This window comes from Equus caballus, chromosome 13 (assembly GCF_041296265.1).
Source record: "Equus caballus isolate H_3958 breed thoroughbred chromosome 13, TB-T2T, whole genome shotgun sequence".
In the NCBI taxonomy this organism is placed as follows: Eukaryota; Metazoa; Chordata; class Mammalia; order Perissodactyla; family Equidae; genus Equus; species Equus caballus.
Window position 1 is genome coordinate 9,109,997 of NC_091696.1, and position 19,400 is coordinate 9,129,396.

Consider the following 19,400-nt stretch of genomic DNA (forward strand, 5'->3'; position numbering starts at 1 on the left):
GGGCGCCGGGTTTCCCGCGGTCGGAGGAGAATCGCTCTTAAAGGGCCAGTACGCGCGTCCTTTTGTTCCGGGGCCGCCGGGCGGGGCGGGCCTGCATTTCGCTATCTCCTTGTCTGCTCTTCCGAAGGGCCATGATTTCCCAGTTCTTCATTCTGTCCTCCAAAGGGGACCCGCTCATCTACAAGGACTGTATCCTTGACCCGCGAGGCGGGGGACGGGGGTTGGAGAGCCTGGGTGGAGCAGTGCCCCAGAGCTAGCCTGTGTTACCCGCTCCTTAGCTGTCCTTCCACTCGGTCAGTCCGCGGGGACAGTGGCGGCCGGGATGTGGCCGAGCTCTTCTACCGGAAGCTGACGGGACTGCCTGGAGACGAGTCCCCGGTTGTCATGGTAACCACTCGCTGGTCGGGGGAGGGGCACTAGGGGGTGCGCCTGACGGGTCGGGGTAGGGGGGCCGCCTCCTCCCAGGGCTGTTTCCCTAAGAGCTTCCACCTGGGGGAGTACGTTCCTCCAAATAATATTAACGTAAGTTTATTTAGCGCTGGCAATGTACCAGGCGCAGCTCCTCACGCGTCTCGATCCTCAGCAATTCAGGGGTAGGTACTATCATTAACTCCCTTTACACATTAGGAAGCTGGGCCCTAGGGAAGTTTCCTATCTTGCCCGAAGTCTCACGGATAGTCAGTAGGGGAATCAGAAAAGGAGCCCCAGGCTTATGGGCCCTAAAGCACGGCAACTCTCTTTTCCTAATGCTGTTTCCCCGCCTCTGCCTCAGCACCACGATGACCGTCATTTTATTCACATCAGACACAGCGGCCTCTATTTGGTGGCCACGACTTCAGAAAACATCTCTCCCTTCAGCCTCCTAGAGCTGCTCTCCCGGTGAGGAGGGCAGGGCTGGGTACCTGGGCGTGGGGGTCTCAGAGGAGGGGCATATGCACACTGTCCTGTCTCCTTCAGCTTAGCCACTCTCCTGGGCGATTACTGTGGTTCCCTGGGTGAGGGCACCATCTCCCGCAACGTGGCTCTTGTCTATGAACTCCTGGATGAAGTGCTGGTAAGGCCCCAGGATTTCCCTCACTGTCCTATGATCCCTGAAGATATATCGTGTGGTTGCAAGGCTAAGTCCACTCATTTCCACCCCTTCCCTCCACTGACCACCCAAAGACTGTCCTTCCTCCCTTCCTCTGCCCATAGGACTATGGCTATGTACAGACCACATCCACAGAGATGCTGAGGAACTTCATTCAGACAGAGGCTGTGGTCAGCAAGCCCTTCAGCCTCTTTGACCTCAGCAGCGTTGGCTTGGTCAGTAGAAGGAAAGAAGAGGACGAGGAGGGAGGAGGGTTGGCAGGGAGTATCAAACCTGAGGATTGATGGCTTTGGGTGCTTTACAGTTTGGGGCTGAGACACAACAGAGCAAAGTGGCCCCCAGCAGTGCAGCCAGCCGCCCTGTCCTGTCCAGCCGCACTGACCAGGTGAGGGAGGGATTGAGGGGTTCAGACCCTCTTTTTTTTCTGGGACCCCAGAGTCCAGGATCTCGGTGTATCTTTCCACCACCCTTACCCCTGTGTCCCCACCCCGGGCCCTGGCCTCCACTGCCCTGTCCTTTCTGCCTGTCCACTTTAGAACACAGGCCGTTCAGCCTCCAACCATGTAAATCCCTTTTCTTCCTCAGAGCCAAAAGAATGAAGTGTTTTTGGATGTGGTGGAAAGATTGTCCGTACTCATAGCATCTAACGTAAGTTTAGGCCCCCAGCCCTGGAGCTGAGGACAGATGGTATTTGGGAACCATGTTGGTGCGGTCACCTCTGGACATGAACCTCCCTGCCACTCTCAGGGCTCACTGCTAAAGGTGGACGTGCAGGGAGAGATCCGGCTGAAGAGTTTTCTTCCCAGCGGCTCTGGTGAGGAGTTTATAGGCGGGAGCCAGGGTGGGGTTTGGGACAGGCTCCTTGCTGGTGTGTATGGCAGTATTTGGTGGCTTTCTCTGATGTTCTTTCCTCTGACAGAGATGCGCATTGGCTTGACCGAAGAATTTTGTGTGGGGAAGTCAGAACTAAGAGGTGAGGAGAAACTGGTCTTTCTCTAAGTGTATATAGGTCAGTGCCAGAGGTTTCATGGAGCGAAGTTAGAGACAGATTATCCCCAACTTCCCACTCTTCTCCCCCAAGATATGGAGAGGAGTCTGTCTGTCTTTCCAGGTTATGGGCCAGGAATTCGGGTGGATGAGGTCTCATTTCACAGCTCGGTGCATCTGGATGAGTTTGAGTCTCATCGAATCCTCCGCTTGCAGCCACCTCAGGGCGAGGTCAGGATCAGGGTGGCCTAGCATATTCCATCTATCGTGGGGAAGGGAGGCAGTTCAAATGTGAGGAGACCAGACTGACCTCCGTTCCTCTCTGGTCTCAGCTGACTGTGATGCGGTACCAACTCTCAGATGACCTCCCCTCCCCGCTGCCTTTCCGGCTCTTTCCCTCTGTGCAGTGGGACCGAGGCTCAGGCAGGTGAGACCATTTCCCCTGTACCAGAACTTCTCTGGAGCCCAAGCTAATACCTGCATTTTCCCAAGACTTATGGGTGAGTGGTGGTGGTCAAGGTAATAGGGTGCAAGTTGGAAAAAGGCACTCTCCCCCAAAGTGGACTCAGCCTTGTGAACGCTAGTGGCTAGTGGAGCCCTTCTCTCGCCTTCTTGGGGCACCAACACAGCCACACATGGGGGCCCTGGGTGGGGGATGGTAAGATGCTGTGAGGGTATGGCCCGAGTAACCGTATTGTACCCTCTCACCCAGGCTCCAGGTTTATCTGAAGTTACGATGTGACCTGCCCCCAAAGAGGTACAAGTCGGGGTGCCTAAGCCTAGTTCAGCTATGTAGGGTGGGAGACCAGGCCCACTTATTGTTGCTTCCGCCTTCAGATGCATCACCAGCCTCGGAATCCAGTTTAGTTAGAGGCTCTAGAGTTTGGGAAGGGGTTGGGGTGGTCCTTGTGCAGATGTCCAGTTGTGACATAAACGAAGAATATGAACAAATCACTACTTACCTGGGTCTGACTGTTCCTTTCTTTGCAGCCAGGCTCTTAACGTCAGGCTGCATCTTCCCCTACCGCGAGGGGTGGTCAGGTTAGTTGTATGCACCGTGGGGGCTTGGGTGGTTTTACCAGCTTCCCGGGACAATAGGATGGCACTGAGGAGGAGTAAGCTCGGGGTGGGACTGGCCTGCTCCTGAGGAAGGCAGGGGCTGAGTCCAGCACCTTTCCTCTCCAAACTCCAGCCTGTCTCAGGAGCTGAGCAGCCCAGAGCAGAAGGCAGAGCTGGGCGAGGGCGCCCTTCGCTGGGACCTTCCTCGGGTGCAAGGAGGCTCTCAGCTCTCAGCCCTTTTCCAGGTACCGGCTACCGATTCTGTAAGGCCCTCCCTTCCACCTCCATTTCCAGCCCCCCCGGCCCACCCCTCCTAATGCAGTTGCTGCATTGTTCCTGCCAGCGTGGTCAGCTTCCTGGTCCCTTGGCTTCCCTGCCCTCTTTCTTCTCTGTGCCTTCAGCACCCCTCCCCCTGCCTCTGCCCCTCACAGATGGACGTCCCAGGCCTCCCAGGGCCTCCTGGCCAAGGGCCCTCCACCTCGGCCCCTCCTTTGGGGCTGGGCCCCGCGAGCCTCTCCTTTGAACTTCCTCGGCACACGTGCTCTGGCCTCCAGGTTCGCTTCCTCAGGCTGGCGTTCAGACCCTGCGGCAATGCCAACCCCCACAAGTGGGTGCGACACCTAAGCCACAGTGATGCCTATGTCATTCGGATCTGAGGCTCCCCCCACGAGGACACGAGCAGCAAAGGCAGTGGTCTGTGGATCGGCAGAGGGACAATACGTCTTTTCCAGCCTTCTGGCCCGTGGCTATGGATCTGGCTGGAAGAGTCCTGAGTCCTAGAGACCAGGTGGACTTGTAGAGTTTGACCCTCCTGTGGATCTGACACAGGAAGGACTGAGGTGGATCAGAACTTACAAATCAAACTTTTATTTTGAGGAACTAGCTATACAATATCTAAAAAGAAAGTAATGTGGCGGAAGCAGAGTACTACTTCCTTCCACCCAGCGTGTGTGTGTGTGTGAATCGGGGGAGAGAAGGTCAGCAGATGTGTGACAGCATCAAGGCGCAGGCTGAGGGGAGCCAGATCCGGGGGGCTGTGAGCCATTAGCCTTTGGAGTCCCTGGAGCTGGAGGGGGGCTATCCCCAGCTTCCTGTTTCCCCCCACAGAGAGCACTGCTCCCAAGTGGGGAAGGGGCTGAGGATGGAGGAGGGGCTGGAGAAGGATGGGAGGTGGGGCCTCCTTTGCCCTCTCCTGTCGGGGGAAGAGAGACCACGATGTACTTCTGGACACTGCCAGGACCAGAGGGAGCAGTGCTGGGTGGGGTGGTGGTGGCGGTGGAGACCAGCTTAACAATGGGCTGCACGCTGGGGACCGTGGTGGTGACGGGAGAGGTAGTGGTGGAGCCTGAGCCAGGGGCTGAGGTGCTGAGGGACAGGACCTGGGGGCAGAAAGGAAAGGTAGTCCGGTTGCCTTGTGCCCTCCCCACTCCCCAGGCGTGGGGGAATACTTGTGCCGACCAAATAATTAGTTCCCACCCTCTGAGCCTGTAGGCTGCTGCCAGCTCGAGAGCCTTGCTCAGGATAAGCAGCTATGGCCTGACAGGCCCCTGGGAAGTGCCCTTTCCAGCTCCTGTCCTTGAGCCCAGTGGTGACTGGGTTCTACTCGGGCCACCCAGGGTTCTCTGAGGTAACCTGGCCCCTTGGGGCAGCATGGTGACATGCTCCCCCTCATCCCTGGTCCCCCACGGCTCCACATACCTGTTGGGTGGATGAGGCACTGGAGGACGATGACATTACAATAAACTTGGTGGGAGGAGGGGAAGGCTGAGGTGGGGCAGCAGCTCGTGCAGACACCAGTGTCTGGACAGGAAGTGCGATGGAGCCAGGGACCTTCAGCAAGCCAGGGGTCCGAGGGCCAGGCTGAGGGGCCTGCGAGAGGGTCAGCGTGGGCCGAGGCTATAGGAAGAAAAGGCAAGAAGAAAATGTCAGTGTCTAAGAAAAGAAGGGCTCCTCTGGCTCCTCCTCAGTGGATCTCCCTGGGGTCGGGGCTTCATTCACTAAGAGGGCCTGGACTCCCCCAAGACTGCTGAGGCAGGGTACTGTGCTTTACAAGTGAGTACGTGTGCATGTTTGTGAGTTCCTGCCCCGAGGGGAACCCCGGCCCTGTCCCAGCCCTGAGTTCTTCATTTCACCTTACCCCTCCTCTCCACTGGGTCACTGACCTGAGTGATGGTTAGAGTGGTCCTGTTGACCTGCTGAGCCTGCAGAGCAGCCTGGGCCCGGGCCTTGACCACGTGGGAGCAGAGGAGGGGTCCGAGGGACCCAAATTCTGCACGATAGGCATCCTGATTGTCAGGCGGTGGGCGCAGCTTTGCCAGAACAGGGGCACAGTGTTTCTGCAGAGAGAAGGCAAAGAAAAGGCAGGTAGAGAGGGCTGGGACTCTCAGTAGTGAGAAGGGGTGAAAAAGATTACTCATTCTTTCAGGTATGTTCCTCTTAGAGGCCAAACTGTGCTGGGACAGCAGTGTGTGTAAGGAATGCTGTTGTTTTTCTTCCTAAGAAAATGCGGGCATCCACTGGTGTGAGTGGAGAACTTGCTGAATACACTGGTGACTCAAGGCTGGTTGGTCCAGAGGGCGTGTGCCTTGCACAGAGCGGGCCACAGAGTGATGCAGAAGCCCCGGGGGCAGTGCGGTCTAGAAGTCACAGGCTGAGAGTTAAGACCTCTGACCTCTTACTAACTCCTGGGTGCCTCAGTCTTTCCATCTGCAAAACAGTATCGGACTCCGAGGCATGCTCTGAACATATGAGGCAAAGATGGGATAAGTGAATAAAAGACACCATGTGCTGGCTGAACGTTGTACCCGTGTTGTGTGTGGTCGGGGTGGTGGGGGTGGGGGTGGGGGTGGGGGAGGGGCGTTTGGTGGGAAGAAGTTGGGCAAAGGCAGGAACAGGGGGCTTTGGTCACCAGGAGGAGGCTCTGCACATGGTCAGCTCCGATGCGGTCGATGTTGCTCAGCACGGGGCCATCCAGGACACCGCGGATCCGCTCCCCCTCCTGCTGGAGCCGTGGCAGAATCAGAGTCTTAATCACCTGTTGGAAAGGAAGGGGAGAACCAGCGTCCTGGGGTCAACACAGGGTCTCCCGGGTTGGGGGCTGTTGCCGGCTGTGACCTCATGATGCCTCCCCTTCCCCCCGGGGCCTCACATCGTGTCCCAGCTCTGCCAGGCCTGCAATGGAGCCGTAACGTGTTGTCCATGGAGTCTTTTCATCCACCCAGCTCTGTAAGGGGACAGAAAATAGACCCAGATAACGGGGTCTGAAAGGCTAATTGGTAACGCCCTAAGTCTCTGACAAACACACTTCCCTTGTAGATCGCTAAGACACTACAGATGCAGCTCAAGTCTCAGTCCCTCTGCCCTCGGCCCCTTGTTTTCAGTGTCATTTCCCCCAGCCACAGCTGACCCCACTGGTTTGGGTGAAGCTCGCATTGTTCTGGTGACAACCCTGGGGAGTGACGTAAAACAGCTTACACTCTTCTTCTCCTGGCTCACCTTGGTGAAGGTCTTGGTGATCCGGGACTGGATGTTGTTAGTGGTTGTGCTGAAATGCTTGCAGATCTGGGCCACCAGGCGGGCAGCAAAGTCTCGGAGCGCCCAGTGATTGTCCACATCTGGCCGCAGACACAGCTGCCTGCTGACGATGCAGGTCATCACAGCCGGAATCAACTCATGCACCTAAGGAGAAGTGGCGAGTCAGCTAATTCTGACACATGGCTTGCTGTTGGTGGCAGCGAGGTCCCCAGCCCCTGGGATGAGAGGTGGGTGTGCAGGACCACTCACGTATTTTTCTAGATACAGTGTAGGGTTATCCATCAGGGCCTTCACCATGCGCATCAGATAGATGAGCAGGGCCAGGTTGTTCTGCACCACATTCACACGGACCTGTGGGAAGGAGAAGTAAGTGACGGGGTGGCGAGACCCCTCAGATGAGCTCCCTCTGCCACGTCCTCACGCCTCCTCACCCCCGGAACCTCATCCCAGCTCCTGGCCTTCCCAAATCCTCTTACCCCCTCTGAGATGAAGGTGCTGAATCGTGGCAGCATCTGGTAGAGCCCTGGGTCTGTTGCAATGCTCTGCAGAGCTTCCTGTGGGAGGAGGGCAGCGAGTGAAATGGGGCCAGATTCTGGGGGGAGGAATTGGAGTAAAAGAGGAGTCTTGGAGTAGAGGCAGGACAGGGGGCCCTCACCGCTCTCTTGGCCTCACACGACCCCACGCAAGCTTCGGTGATCTCTTTGTAGTATAGCTGCTGCTCCACAGACAACTCGTGGATACTCCGGGGCTTTAGTCGCAAAGGGGCCCCCTCCAGCAGGGGTGGTGCCTTCTTCTCTTTCCCTGATGGGTTTGAAAAAGAAAGCTCCAGAAGAGGCATCAGTACCAGACAAACCTTGACCCTCCACTCCCCCACCGAGGGAGACCCGCCTTATGTTTCTTGATCCTTCCTGGGGACCTCTGGCCTGAGGTCTCGTCCCTGGCCCTGACCTCCCCCACTTCACAAATGACCATCTGGCTTTGGGGCAAGAGCCAGGAGAGGCCTGGCCTAGCAGGACTGACCTTTGCCATCAGCTGGAGTGGCCCCCTGACCTTTGCCCTTCAAGGGTCCGTCTTCCTCCTGGCCTGGCTTTGTTGACTTCAGGGGTTCTGTGGCCTCAGCCTTCTGCTGCTCTTTGGGAGCTGGTGGGAAAGCAGTCACAGCTGGAGTGATGAGAGCAGCAGATGTAAAGGAAGAAGGGAGAGAGGGAAGGGGCGGGCTCTGGGCACGGAGAGGGTTACCTGGGGGTGGATTCTCCGGTATAGCTGGCTGGCAGCCTTCAATGCTCAACCAGTGAGCTGCAAGGAAGGGAGGTGTCAAGGTGAATTGCTGGACCTGGACACTAGGGAGTCACTCCACACTAAGGAATGTATATTTTCATTCCTGTCCCCATCTCCTGCAACGCACTCACCAGGGATCTCACACTGAGTTGCTTCACTGGTAAGCTTCCTCAGACCCATATGCATGGCTCCTCCTTCCCCTCCTCCCTGCCACCCTGCTCTCCCTTCCGCCAACCTTTGAGGCAGACGTCCAGGGGCACCCGGGGCAGAGGGGTATTGATGATGTCGCTCAGATCAACCTCCTTCTCCTCGTAGAAGTAAAGCTCCCGGCCCCCACCAGAGGCGAAACGGAAGGGAATGAACTCCTGAGCGTGGAAGCCATAGAGTGGCTGTATCAGAAGAGAGAGACACTGGGATGAGAAGGTAGCCTGTGGGGGCGTTGCTGAAGGCAGATGCAATGTCTGGGAGGACAGTGTCTCACCACCCTGTCCCTGTCTCAGTCCTGTGCATCCCAATCACCTCGACATTCTTTAGCTTCAGCGCGTAGTCAATGTCACTGGTGGTGAGCTTCTGCCGCTTCCCCATGTGCATGAACTTCAAGGCATCCTGGGGGTGGGAGAACAGACATCAGCTGGAGACCCTGAGGAAGAAGGTGGCCCAGGCAGCATCATCCATACAACGCAGGACTGGGCAGAGGGACCAGGTTACCTGTGCAATCTCCTTGATGCGGTAGCTGACCTCATCTGTCAGCAGCTGGCAGGTCTCCTCCTGAATCTGAGCGATGCCCATTGACTCAGCCACCACCTTCATCGACTCCGAGGGTAGCACAGTGTTGCTGAGCTTCAGCTTCTTCTCCTCAGCCATTCTGGAGCCCCTCTTCCCCTCCCCTGAAGGATGATGCCCCAGGGTGGAGAGATGGAGTCCCTGGCAGGGGGATGGGGCAGGCAGAAGAGAGAAAACGTGAGACCCCAAGAAGAGGGGCTGTCGGGTCAGGAGAGGCAACAACAGAAGGAGGACAATGAGATGTGAGCGGGGGAAGGGACTCAGGGGTGCCTTCTGTCCATCCCCACGTGAGTCAGCACTGGGTGTAACAGGAGGTAGCAATCCGATCAAATTCGACACCATTTATTGAGCTCTGATTCTCCTGAGCTCAATAGAATATTGAGCTCTGATTCTACTGTAGAATCTCTAGATTCTATCCCAGGCACTGGACAAGGGAGGCACAGCAGAATGATCTCGGCCTTCAGTCTACATCCCAGCCCTAGTACTACCGAGCTGTGTTACCTGGGCCAGTTACTTAAATTCTCCCAGCTCTGGGTTTCTTCTTTGCAAATGTGGAAAATGTCTTTTTTCCTATGATTGTTAATGTGCATACCTTCATCTCTCTTGCCCCTTCTTGCACCATTATTCATGCTTGACGAAAACACAATATTGATTAACTACAACTCTCTCGCTCTACAGACCCGTACAATTGAACATGAGAAAACACACAACCATCTCGACCAATTCCCACTTTAAATTCATGGCCACAAACTTCAAAGGGGCCCTTAATGCTGCCAGACAATCATACTACACCTCAGTGCACTCAGTCTCCCTTTGTTTGTTTTTTTTTTGAGGAAGATTGGCCCTGAGATAACATCTGCTGCCAATCCTCCTCTTTTTGCTGAGGAAGACTGGCCCTGAGCTAACATCCATGCCCATCTTCCTCTACTTTATATGTGGGACGCCTACCACAGCATGGCTTGCCAAGTGGTGCCATGTCTGCACCTGGGATCCAAACGGGTGAACCCCAGGCGGCCGAAGTGGAACGTGTGAACTTAACCACTGTGCCACTGGTCTGGCCCTCTTTTTTTTTTTAAAAAAAGATTTTATTTCTCCTTTTTCTCCCCAAAGCCCCCTGGTACATAGTTGTATATTTTTAGTTGAGAGTCCTTCTAGTTGTGCCACGTGGGATGCCGCCTCAGCATGGCCTGATGAGCAGCGCCATGTCTGTGCCCAGGATTCGAACTGGTGAAACCCTGGACCGCCGAAGTGGAGCGTGCAAACTTAACCACTCAGCCAGGGGGCTGGCCCCAGTCTCCCTTTGTCTTATCTGACACCTCTTCTCCCTCATTTTGGCCATCAGAAGAGACCTCCAGACTCCCACCACCACATCTACCCAGTGAGCAGCACCAGTGTCCACACTCCTCCTTCCTACCCATAACTGCAGAGAAACTGCTCATGCCCCTCACCAACTCAAGCCTTGCTCCAGCCTTTCTCCCATCTCCTTGTATCATTATCAGTTTCTCAACCTGCCGGATCATTCCCATCAGCCTACAAAATGCAGTTATTTTTCCCATGTAAAACAACAAAACAGTGGCCTATCCATACAATGGGACATTATTCAGCCTTAAAAAGGAAGGCGATTCTGAAACACGCTCCAACATGGATGAACCTTAGAAACATTATGCTGAGTGAAATAAGCCAGTCACAAAAAGACAAATACCATATGATTCCACTTATATGAGGTTCTTAGAGTAGACAAATGCAGAGTCAGAAAGCAGAAAGGGTGGCTGCCAAAGACTAGGAAAAGGGGAGAAGGGGGTGTTACTGTTTGACAGATAACAGAGTTTCAGTTTCACAATGTGAAAAAGTTCTGGAGATGGATGGTGGCGATGGTTGCACAACAATATGAATGTTCTTAAACACTTCTGAACTGTACACTTAAAAATGGTTAAGATGGTAAGTTTTATGATATGTGTATTTCACTAAAATTAAAAACTGAAAAAAAAATCTTTTCTTCATTCCACTTTCTCTAAAAGCTATACCGTTTTTCGGCTCCTCCTTGCAACCAAACTCCCTGAAAGAGTTGTCTTAACTGTTTCTGATTCCTGTCCTCTCCTTCTCTCTTGAACCTACTCCAATCAGGCTTCTGACTCCACTTGGTGCCTGAAACTGCTCATCAAGGTCACCGATGACTCCACACTGCCAAAGCCAAGGGCCATTCTCCTTCCTCATCTTACTTGACTTCTCAGCAGCATATAGCATAGCTGACTAGTCCTTTCTGAAAACACTTTCTTTACTCCACTGCCACACCACCTTCTCTTGGTTTTCCTCCTAGAGGCCTCACTGACCACTCCCTCTGTTTCCTTTACCGGTTCATCATCTTCTCATCTCCGTAATGCTGGCGTGTCCTGGGCTCAGTCCTCGGTCTTCTTCTGTAGTGACATTTACTCCCTTGGTGACCTGAACCACTCTCACAGCTTTCAATATAGCTTATAGGCCGATGATGGCCAAATTTATATCCCTAGCCCAGGGTGTTCTTCCTAACTCTAGACTCATAGAGCAAACTGTCTACATAAAATCTCTTCTGAACCTGAACTCCTGATCCCCCACTCCCCACCTGCTCCAGCCTCGGCTTTCCTCATCTTCACAATAAGGGGCTCATTTTTTATGTGAGTCCTCACATCAAACCCACAGGTAATCCAACCTGATTCTCTTACTCTCATCCTCTATCATCTGGGTACCTTCTGACAAGGTCTGTCTGCTCCACCCCTGCCCCCTACATCTATTCCCAAAACAGCAGCCAGAGTGAGTCCGTCAAAATGTCGATCAGATTGGGTCACTTCTCTGCTCCCCAGCTGCCATAGAGTAAAACCCCAAATCCTTACTATGGTCTACAAGGCCCTTCGTGATTTGCCCTCTCCCCATTACATCCTCGACCCCCTTTCCTTCCTTATTACACCTTGATCCAGCCCCACTGTCCTCCTCGCTGTCCCAACCTGACAGGCAGACTCTTGCTTTATGGCTTCTGCTCTGTTCCTTCTGCTTGGAATGCTCTTTCCCAGATGTCAGCTTGGCTGCCCACTCCTACCACCCTATTTAATACCGCACCCCACCCTCACTCTGCCCTCTTATTCCCCACAGCATTTAACATCTGCTAATGTATACTGTATCATTTCTTGCTGTTTATCACCACCACAGCTCCCCTTCCCACACTCTGTGGACAGAGATCTTTGTTATGTGGACTGATGTATTCCAAGACCCCAGACTGGTGCCTGAGACACTGGAGATACTCAATATTTGTTGAGTAAATGAATGAATTGTAAGGCCTACAGACGGAGATACTCAATAAATACTAGGTACCACTATTATCAAAATGAACAAGATAAAGGCCAAGCTTGGAATCTACTTTGCCGCCAAAAGGAAAGTGGTTTGCCTGAGGACGGCATTACTAAGACTAATGTCAAAGTGTTTAGGACTGACTGCGGGTGTTAGGTGGGGGACAGGTGGGGCGTGCTGGAGGGGTGGGAAGATGGAAGCGAAAGAGAATCTGGTTTTCTCATACCATCCCAGGTCTCCTCCCCCACGTTTATAAGTCTTATCTGCAGGGAACACATTTATTCAACACATACTCTGTGCCTGAAGCCGGGTATACAAGAAGCAGTCGTGTCGCAGTTCCCTGGCGAACTCCTACTAATCCTTCAATATCCTGCGGTACCCTCTGCCAGCAAACGCTCATAAAACACTCTACCACCTCAGGGACCCCTCAGGCCAGTGGAGTGGGCAGGAAGGCTTCACAGAGGAGGGGGAACTTGAACTACATCCGTATAGGAGCCTCCTCAGCAGGGATGCGGGTCGGAGGTCCCCAGGCAATGGGTCCAGCGCGAAAGGAGGCGCAGAGCCCAGCTCATCCCCCCAGCATCCCTCCTATGCAAACACACACACGGAGTCCCCACGCCACGGACACACAACCAACCGTCCTCCTCCTGGTGCCCACACGGGCCCTTCAAAGGGTCTAGCCCCGGGTACCACTCAGACCCGCCCCGCCAGCCGAGCGTCCCGGGCAGGAAAAGTCTCTCACCGCCGCCAAAGCGCCGCTCACCCGGCGCTCGGCGCCATGTTGGCCCCGCCCCCTCCCGGGAGCAGGTCCTGGCAGGGAAGGAGAGCAAGTCAGTGTCCCTTCCTCGAGCCGGAGTAAGTCCTCGAGGCCCACGGCTTGAAATGCTATAAAAGACTCTGTTTCTGTGTCCACGTGTAAGGAGCACACCCTCCTTCTGCAATTACTTCAGTTTATTCCTTTACCACCCAGCGGCCAGGACCTTCCGGAGGCGCCACCAAACCCGGGCGGGGAAGCCTGGAGCGCAGTGAGACTCCACCCCCTTTCGGGCCGGCACTGCGCGTGCGCCGCCGCTGCCAAGCTGGATTTAAGTTGCCGCCGAACGCTTCGGGATTTAAAGGGCCCGCTGCCTTTCCGAAGTTGGTCTGAAGACAAGGGGTGGTTGGTTGTGGACAGCACTTTGTCATGGGACCTGTGCGGCTGGGAATATTGCTTTTCATTTTGGCTGTGTACGGTGCTTGGGCTGGGACGCCGAAGGAGGAGGACGATGACACAGAACGCTTGCCCAGCAAATGCGAAGGTATCTAAAGGGAGTAGCCTCTATTCGCCTCCCTCTGTCCCACCTCCTTCGTCTAGGCCGAGCCAGATGGACTGTGATGGCTGGGTTATTCGATCTCCTTGAAGGCCTGAGGGACATTCTGGTGGAGCTTGGTGGAATCCCTATGGGGTCAAGGGAAGGAATGCATAGCCCTACCCGAAAACTATGGCACTACAATTCCCATGAGACATCCAGAGGGAGCCCGCTTTTTCTTGTTGGCTTGGGCCCCAACAGTTTGTGGGAATTGTAGTTAAGGGACTATCTGCTCAGGACCGCCCACTCTACACAGCATCTTTAGTGCCTCTGTGTGTTCGTATTTCCCCCATGCCGCTAGACCTAAATCTGGAGAGCCTGCTGGAACAGCCTGTAAGGCTCGTACCTTGTAAATATCCTCTGCTCCACCCTGGCAGAGACGCTCCCAAATTACAGGCCCCACGCCCTCCAGAGGGGGTTTGGAGTGAGTAAATCAGCCCTTGACGCTCATAAATGAAAGAAGAGGCCACACAACTGGGAGAGGTTCCCCATACGTGTGAGGCTTTGCAGAGGGTGGGTACTGTATGGATTTTACAGCGAGCAGCATCTTCTGGGCTGCATCAGTGTTGGGCCCAGCTGGGAGAACGCACTTCAGAGCTGGGCCATTCAGTGTCCTGGCTCCCCAGTTTATTGCCTTCCTGACTTTAATTTCTTCCCTGGATTCTTTTTCCCTTCACCTCAGTCCACAGTGCATTTCACTATCAGTATTCCCCATGACTTGGTCCTAATCTCTCCTCTCCTTTCACTTGTGTCCCCACTCTTCTCCCCCTACCTCTGCCAGTGTTTCTAAAGGGACCCAGTTGAGTCCTAACACCTCTGCAGGCCTCCTGCTGTGATCAGCATACAGCCAACATTTTTGGCATAGTGTCAGTCTCTTTGTTGTATGGCCCCCATCTTTCTTACATTTGCATATCCCACCTCCCATCCCCAAAAAGCCCAGGCCTCAGCCACACTGAACTTCTCAGAGTCACCGAGCCTGACCTACCCCCTCATACGTCTCTGCCTTTACAGGTTGCTCTTCTCTTTGCCTGGAATGACCATCTCCCTTCTGTATTTGGTTCTTCAAGAGATAGTTTAAATGTCACCTCCTTTGGAAGCCTTCTTCCTTTTCTGTCACCTCCCACTATACTGTAAGGTCTTGGAGGGAAGGAAAGTACCTGTGTCTCCCAGGTCCTAGCCTAGTGCCTGGCACGTTTTAGACACTTTTGTTACTTGCCCCTGTGTTTAGTTTGTTTGGCTCTTCTGTATAGGCCACTCCTTGTCTTGGGACCCACTATGTGCCAGGACATGTGCTGGGGGTGCTGGAAAGACAGTGGTGGAACAGATGCACTGCTCACCCTTAAGGAAATCGCAGGCTAGTAGGAAGTCAATAAATGACCACTGAATGAATTTTGTGTTTCCTAGTGAGACTAAGTCTCTTGTTCTTAACCCCTAGCGTAGGGCCCCTCATACCATATTGTCATCATCTTTTTAGCTGTCCCCAACTACATGGCAGTGTCCTGTGGATAAGGATCATGGGTCTTACTGCTCTCTGTATTGTTACTGTGCATCCAGAAGGAGCTCAATAAATAGCTGCAGAACAGCAGCACACACTTGTACACTGCTCACTAGGTGCCAGGTACTATGATAGGAGTTTTATATAGATTGACTGATTTAATTCTCACCACACCCCTGAGAAGGAGGTACTATTATTATCTCCATTTTAGAGGTGAAGAAACCAAAGCCCAGCAGGATTGTCAGCTACTAAGTGGCTGACTCAGGATTCCAACCCAGTCATGCTGGCTGCAGAGTCTGCACTTATGACCATCATGCTCTGCTGCCTTTGCTCATCTGCAGAATGAGTTGTTGGTATGTTTGTTTGTCTTTCACATCCTCTTGGACATCTAGTGTGTAAGCTGCTGAGCCTGGAGCTACAGGAAGAGCTGAGTCGCACTGGCCGATCTCGCGAGGTGCTGGAGCTGGGGCAGGTGCTGGACACAGGCAAGAGGAAGAGACACGTCCCCTACAGCGTTTCGTGAGTCCTTCTTGGTGCTTCTCCACCTTCCAAGCCCTGAAGGAGCCCTGGGAGCTCCCACAGCATCCAAAGGTGTCTTTGTTTCCCCTCTTCCTACAGAGAGACAAGGCTAGAAGAGGCCTTGGAGAACTTATGTGAGCGGATCCTGGATTACAGTGTTCATGCTGAGCGCAAGGGCTCACTGAGATATGCTAAGGTCAGACTCTTCCCCACGGCAGGATCCCACTTCTCAGAAACAACAACCTCTATCCCCTCACGCCTATTCCCCCCGACCCCGGCCCCAGCTCTGGAGTATCCTCTCCCTATTGTAGACTCCCTCATGTCACCTTCATGCAACTCGCCTGAGTCTCCAGTAGTTGACAAAACTGATCTGGCAGAATGGGGAAGGAGGAGGTGGGGCAGTGGGCTGGGCTGATCCCAAATTCCCATCTCTCAGGGGCAGAGTCAGACCATGGCAACGCTGAAGGGCCTGGTGCAGAAGGGGGTGAAGGTGGATCTGGGGATCCCTCTGGAGCTGTGGGACGAACCCAGCGTGGAGGTCACGTTCCTTAAGAAGCAGGTAGGAAGGATACTGCACTGCTTAGGGAGGAGAGAAGGGAACCTGAGCAGGGAGCTAGATCCTAGGGAGGTCCACCTCTGAGCAGGGAGAGGGGGCAGAGTGAAGACTGCCATCGATTAAAGTGAGGCCAGGAGCCTATTAAGAACTAATTACAGAGGCTAATAATATGGACTGTCACTTACTGAACAGCTACTATGTGCTAGATTTAGGGCCACATACTTTCCAGCTGCTGCCTCATTTTACCCTCACAACAACCTGACGTGGTAGGTACTATTACCATTTTTCATTTTACAGGCAAGGATCTGAGACTCAGAGTTTAATAACCTACTTGGCACAGTAGGTGCTAGTAAATGTTTGTTGAATGAATGAGGATCACACATCTAGTAAGCCAAGTTTAACCTCCTGGTTTACCTGCCTCTTCAGGGTGGGGTGGGGAGACAGGGAGTGAAGAGCAGAGAGGAGGGTTTCCAAAACCCAGCAAAGCAGATACCCTTCTGACCCTTCCACTTGACCAGTGTGAGACGATGCTGGAGGAGTTTGAAGATGTCGTGGGAGACTGGTATTTCCACCATCAGGAGAAGCCCCTACAGCATTTTCTCTGTGAAGGTCATGTGCTCCCAGCTGCTGAAACTGGTAAGTGTGTGAGCTGGTCCCTTTCCTGCCAGACCACACCCTCCCCTACCCCCAGGACCAATGGCTAAATTGTTTTCTATCATCCAACTTAGCATGTCTCCGGGAAACTTGGACTGGAAAGGAGAAGATCACAGATGGGCAAGAGAAGACAGAAGAGGAGGAAGAGCAAGATCAGGAGGAGGAGGAGGAAGAGGAGAACCTGACCAACACACCAAGCTACCCCAAGCACGACCCAGAGGATCTTTGACCCTTGCCTTTGAAGCCCCCACGGGGGCAGCAGTCATAGAGAAGCCTCTGAAGTCTGAGCTCTCCCTGCCCCACAGCTTTAAGAGTGTGTGTGTACGTGTGAGTGACCGCAGAGCTTGTAGCTGTTCTCTCCCATCTGGTCTCAGGCAGGATCCGGGGGTACAGCATGGCATGGCTATGGGGACAAAGGAGGGAGCAGCAGGTGGAAGCCCTGCCCCAACAGATGAGCCCTCTGCCTGCCGTCTAGCCCCTTAATTGTCAGGTGTGTGTGGTGACAGTATTGAAGCCTTTCCCCTTTAAATATCTCTACTACATCCCGCCCCCCCCCCACACCCCCCGGGGGTCAGCGATGGCACAGGAGTTGTAGGCCTTGGGAAAGTCACTTTGCCCCTCGGGGGTCTGTTTTTCAGACTTTTACAAGGGAAAAAGCCAGAAAGGACATTCTCTATGACTTAGACACACCGCCTGCGTCCAGGAGGCTATATGCCCACAAACTGTGAACAAGAAGGGACAGTGGATGGGGACAGGGCGATGTTGATAACTTACGTGGCGTAGATACTTGGTCTACTTCATATTAATTTCACCGAGGGCCCACCACATAATTTCGCAGGTGCCAAATTTTCTATATCGCTAGTAAATTTTTTTTTAAATCAGTTGGGCCCAAAGTATGAAGTGTCGTGCATTCATCATAGCAGGCCGATATGGCAGCGCCCTGAGAATAGGGCCGTTGGCCGCCGTCCTTTAAGAAGCCAATTTTGCAGTCCAAGGAGGCTGGCAGGGCCCAGCGGGCTGAGAACCGCGGTCTTCAGGTTGGGGTCAGACAGCCCGTCTGCGCATGCCACAAAGTGCGTCGGAATTAAAACTCAGCGTCTGGCGTCTCCTCAGCCGCCATACTTGAGCTTACGGGAGCTCGCAGAGGACAAAATCGCGCGCGCTTTTCCGATTTTTATTTTTTCCGGAGTGAGGCAAGACCTAAGGCGATAAAGCTAGGTCCAAGGTAAAGAGCAGCTTCTGTTAGAGTGAGGTATAAGCAAAACCGATAGCTTCTGGAGGGTGACGGGTGAGGACGCACCACCCGAGACGAGCGAGGCGGGGACCACAGACGCCTAGGGCCCCGTGCGTTCACGCTGGAGGGAAGGTTGGGCGATACCATCTTCGAAAGGGGGGTGAGGGCGATACCACCGTAAGGAGGCGGGGGGGGGGGTGGTCAAGAACTGAGATTTGGAAGGTGCCGCTGGGCCGAGGCTGGGCCTGTGTGGGAATCCAGAGGGAGTGCACAGTCGCCCACAGCACCATTTCTTTTCCCCAGCCCGTCCCTCCCCTGCCATGAGCAGTCTAGTGCAGACCAAGCCGCTGCGTGGGGAGACCCCTCTATTGGTGCCCGGCGGCCCATACTCCGTGGTGGTTCTGCTGCAGGGCTACGCGGAGCCCGAGGAGGGTGACGCCGTGCGTGCCGACGGCTCCGTGACTCTTGTCCTGCCCCAGGCCTGGGGCCCTGCCTCCAGCCACGAAGAGCCCCCGCCCACGGGTGGCGAGGCGAAGAGCGCCCTGGAGGAGGCGGCCCGTGGCCCCATCCTCGTGGACACCGGGGGCCCCTGGGCTCGCGAGGCGCTTCTGGGGGCCCTGGCGGGGCAGGGCGTGGCCCCTGGAGATGTGACTTTGGTGGTGGGGACCCACGGGCACTCGGATCACATCGGGAACCTGGGGCTGTTTCCCGCGGCGTCTCTGCTGGTCTCGCACGACTTCTGCCTCCCCGGGGGCCGCTATCTCCTCCACGGGCTGGGGGAGGAGCGGCCCCTGCGTCTGGGGCCCGGGCTCGAGGTGTGGGCCACGCCGGGCCACGGGGGCCAGCGGGACGTCAGCGTTGTGGTGGCGGGCACAGCCCTGGGCACCGTGATGGTGGTGGGCGATGTGTTTGAACGCGAAGGGGACGAGGACTCCTGGCAGGCGCTGAGCGAGGACCCGGTGGCCCAGGAGCGGAGCCGGAAGAGGGTCCTAGACACTGCCGATGTGGTTGTGCCTGGTCACGGAGCCCCCTTTAGGGTGGTCAGGGAAGCCTCGCAGCCAGAGACAAAGGATCCAGGGAACAGCCGGCAGGATTCCGTGGTTGGAGACAAGGAGCCCACAATGCACGGATAAGCCCTGGGAGAGACTGGACTCCTGTCAGGGAAGCCACTCAGCCAAGGACCTGACGTCCCGGAGACGGAGAGGACCCGGACAGCCAATCAGAGGACTCAAGGTGGTCACTTCCAGCTCCTCTAGGAGGCCAGCTTTGCAGCGAGGATACAGTGCTCTTGCCAGTGCTGTCGCCAATGTCACTGTTTCTGCAACCAAACTGACCCCAAGGACTGGCTCAGCTGTGTGCCCCCTCTCGGGGCTTCATTAGTAAAAGTGAGAGAATGTTCTTGGGAGGGTCGTCTAAAATAAAAACAGGAAACTGCATGGAAAATCGTACTGCCCTAATGTAAATATGAAGTATTAATAGCGATAATCATGCAAATGTAATCAGCAGCTGCAACACTTCAACGGGTCGCTTTGGCCGATTGTCTA

The 19,400-nt window shown here is 54.6% G+C and overlaps 4 protein-coding genes across 16 annotated transcripts; 3 read left to right on the forward strand and 1 right to left on the reverse strand.

Moving 5' to 3' along the window:
• Positions 1-54: 54 nt before the first annotated feature.
• AP4M1 (adaptor related protein complex 4 subunit mu 1) lies at positions 55-5,928 on the forward strand. Of its 3 annotated transcripts, none has more exons than XM_001505048.6 (15): positions 55-189; positions 299-387; positions 773-879; positions 958-1,054; positions 1,195-1,305; positions 1,395-1,475; positions 1,676-1,738; positions 1,838-1,904; positions 2,010-2,063; positions 2,202-2,308; positions 2,410-2,504; positions 2,790-2,834; positions 3,068-3,118; positions 3,270-3,381; positions 3,568-5,928. In XM_001505048.6, the coding sequence occupies exons 1-15, from the start codon at positions 132-134 to the stop codon at positions 3,790-3,792; spliced, it is 1,362 nt and encodes a 453-aa protein (XP_001505098.1). In that variant the 5' UTR covers positions 55-131; the 3' UTR covers positions 3,793-5,928. The 3 variants fall into 3 exon arrangements, with proteins under 3 accessions (XP_001505098.1, XP_070086842.1, XP_070086841.1); XM_070230740.1 differs by having other exon boundaries at positions 68-189; positions 279-387; XM_070230741.1 differs by lacking the exons at positions 773-879; positions 958-1,054.
• Positions 3,988-17,985, reverse strand: TAF6 (TATA-box binding protein associated factor 6). 11 transcript variants are annotated; one of them, XM_023655310.2, is made up of 15 exons: positions 17,397-17,985; positions 8,657-8,872; positions 8,468-8,554; positions 8,184-8,337; positions 7,910-7,966; positions 7,691-7,810; positions 7,326-7,471; positions 7,147-7,224; positions 6,920-7,021; positions 6,632-6,814; positions 6,285-6,359; positions 6,045-6,170; positions 5,299-5,472; positions 4,835-5,032; positions 3,988-4,515 (listed from the first exon to the last, which is right to left on the reverse strand). In XM_023655310.2, the coding sequence occupies exons 2-15, from the start codon at positions 8,810-8,812 to the stop codon at positions 4,135-4,137; spliced, it is 2,037 nt and encodes a 678-aa protein (XP_023511078.1). In that variant the 5' UTR covers positions 8,813-8,872; positions 17,397-17,985; the 3' UTR covers positions 3,988-4,134. The 11 variants fall into 11 exon arrangements, with proteins under 11 accessions (XP_023511078.1, XP_070086838.1, XP_005598670.1 ...); XM_070230737.1 differs by having other exon boundaries at positions 7,691-7,831; positions 17,397-17,420; XM_005598613.4 differs by lacking the exon at positions 17,397-17,985 and adding an exon at positions 12,792-13,111.
• Positions 13,077-17,503, forward strand: CNPY4 (canopy FGF signaling regulator 4). The gene is made up of 6 exons (XM_001505053.7): positions 13,077-13,347; positions 15,286-15,412; positions 15,512-15,608; positions 15,849-15,971; positions 16,487-16,604; positions 16,697-17,503. Exons 1-6 carry the CDS (start codon positions 13,233-13,235, stop codon positions 16,849-16,851), a joined length of 735 nt encoding a protein of 244 aa, XP_001505103.2. The 5' UTR covers positions 13,077-13,232; the 3' UTR covers positions 16,852-17,503.
• On the forward strand, positions 17,710-19,299 carry MBLAC1 (metallo-beta-lactamase domain containing 1). The gene is made up of 2 exons (XM_005598616.4): positions 17,710-17,847; positions 18,160-19,299. The coding sequence occupies exon 2, from the start codon at positions 18,177-18,179 to the stop codon at positions 18,987-18,989; it is 813 nt and encodes a 270-aa protein (XP_005598673.2). The 5' UTR covers positions 17,710-17,847; positions 18,160-18,176; the 3' UTR covers positions 18,990-19,299.
• Positions 19,300-19,400: the final 101 nt, after the last annotated feature.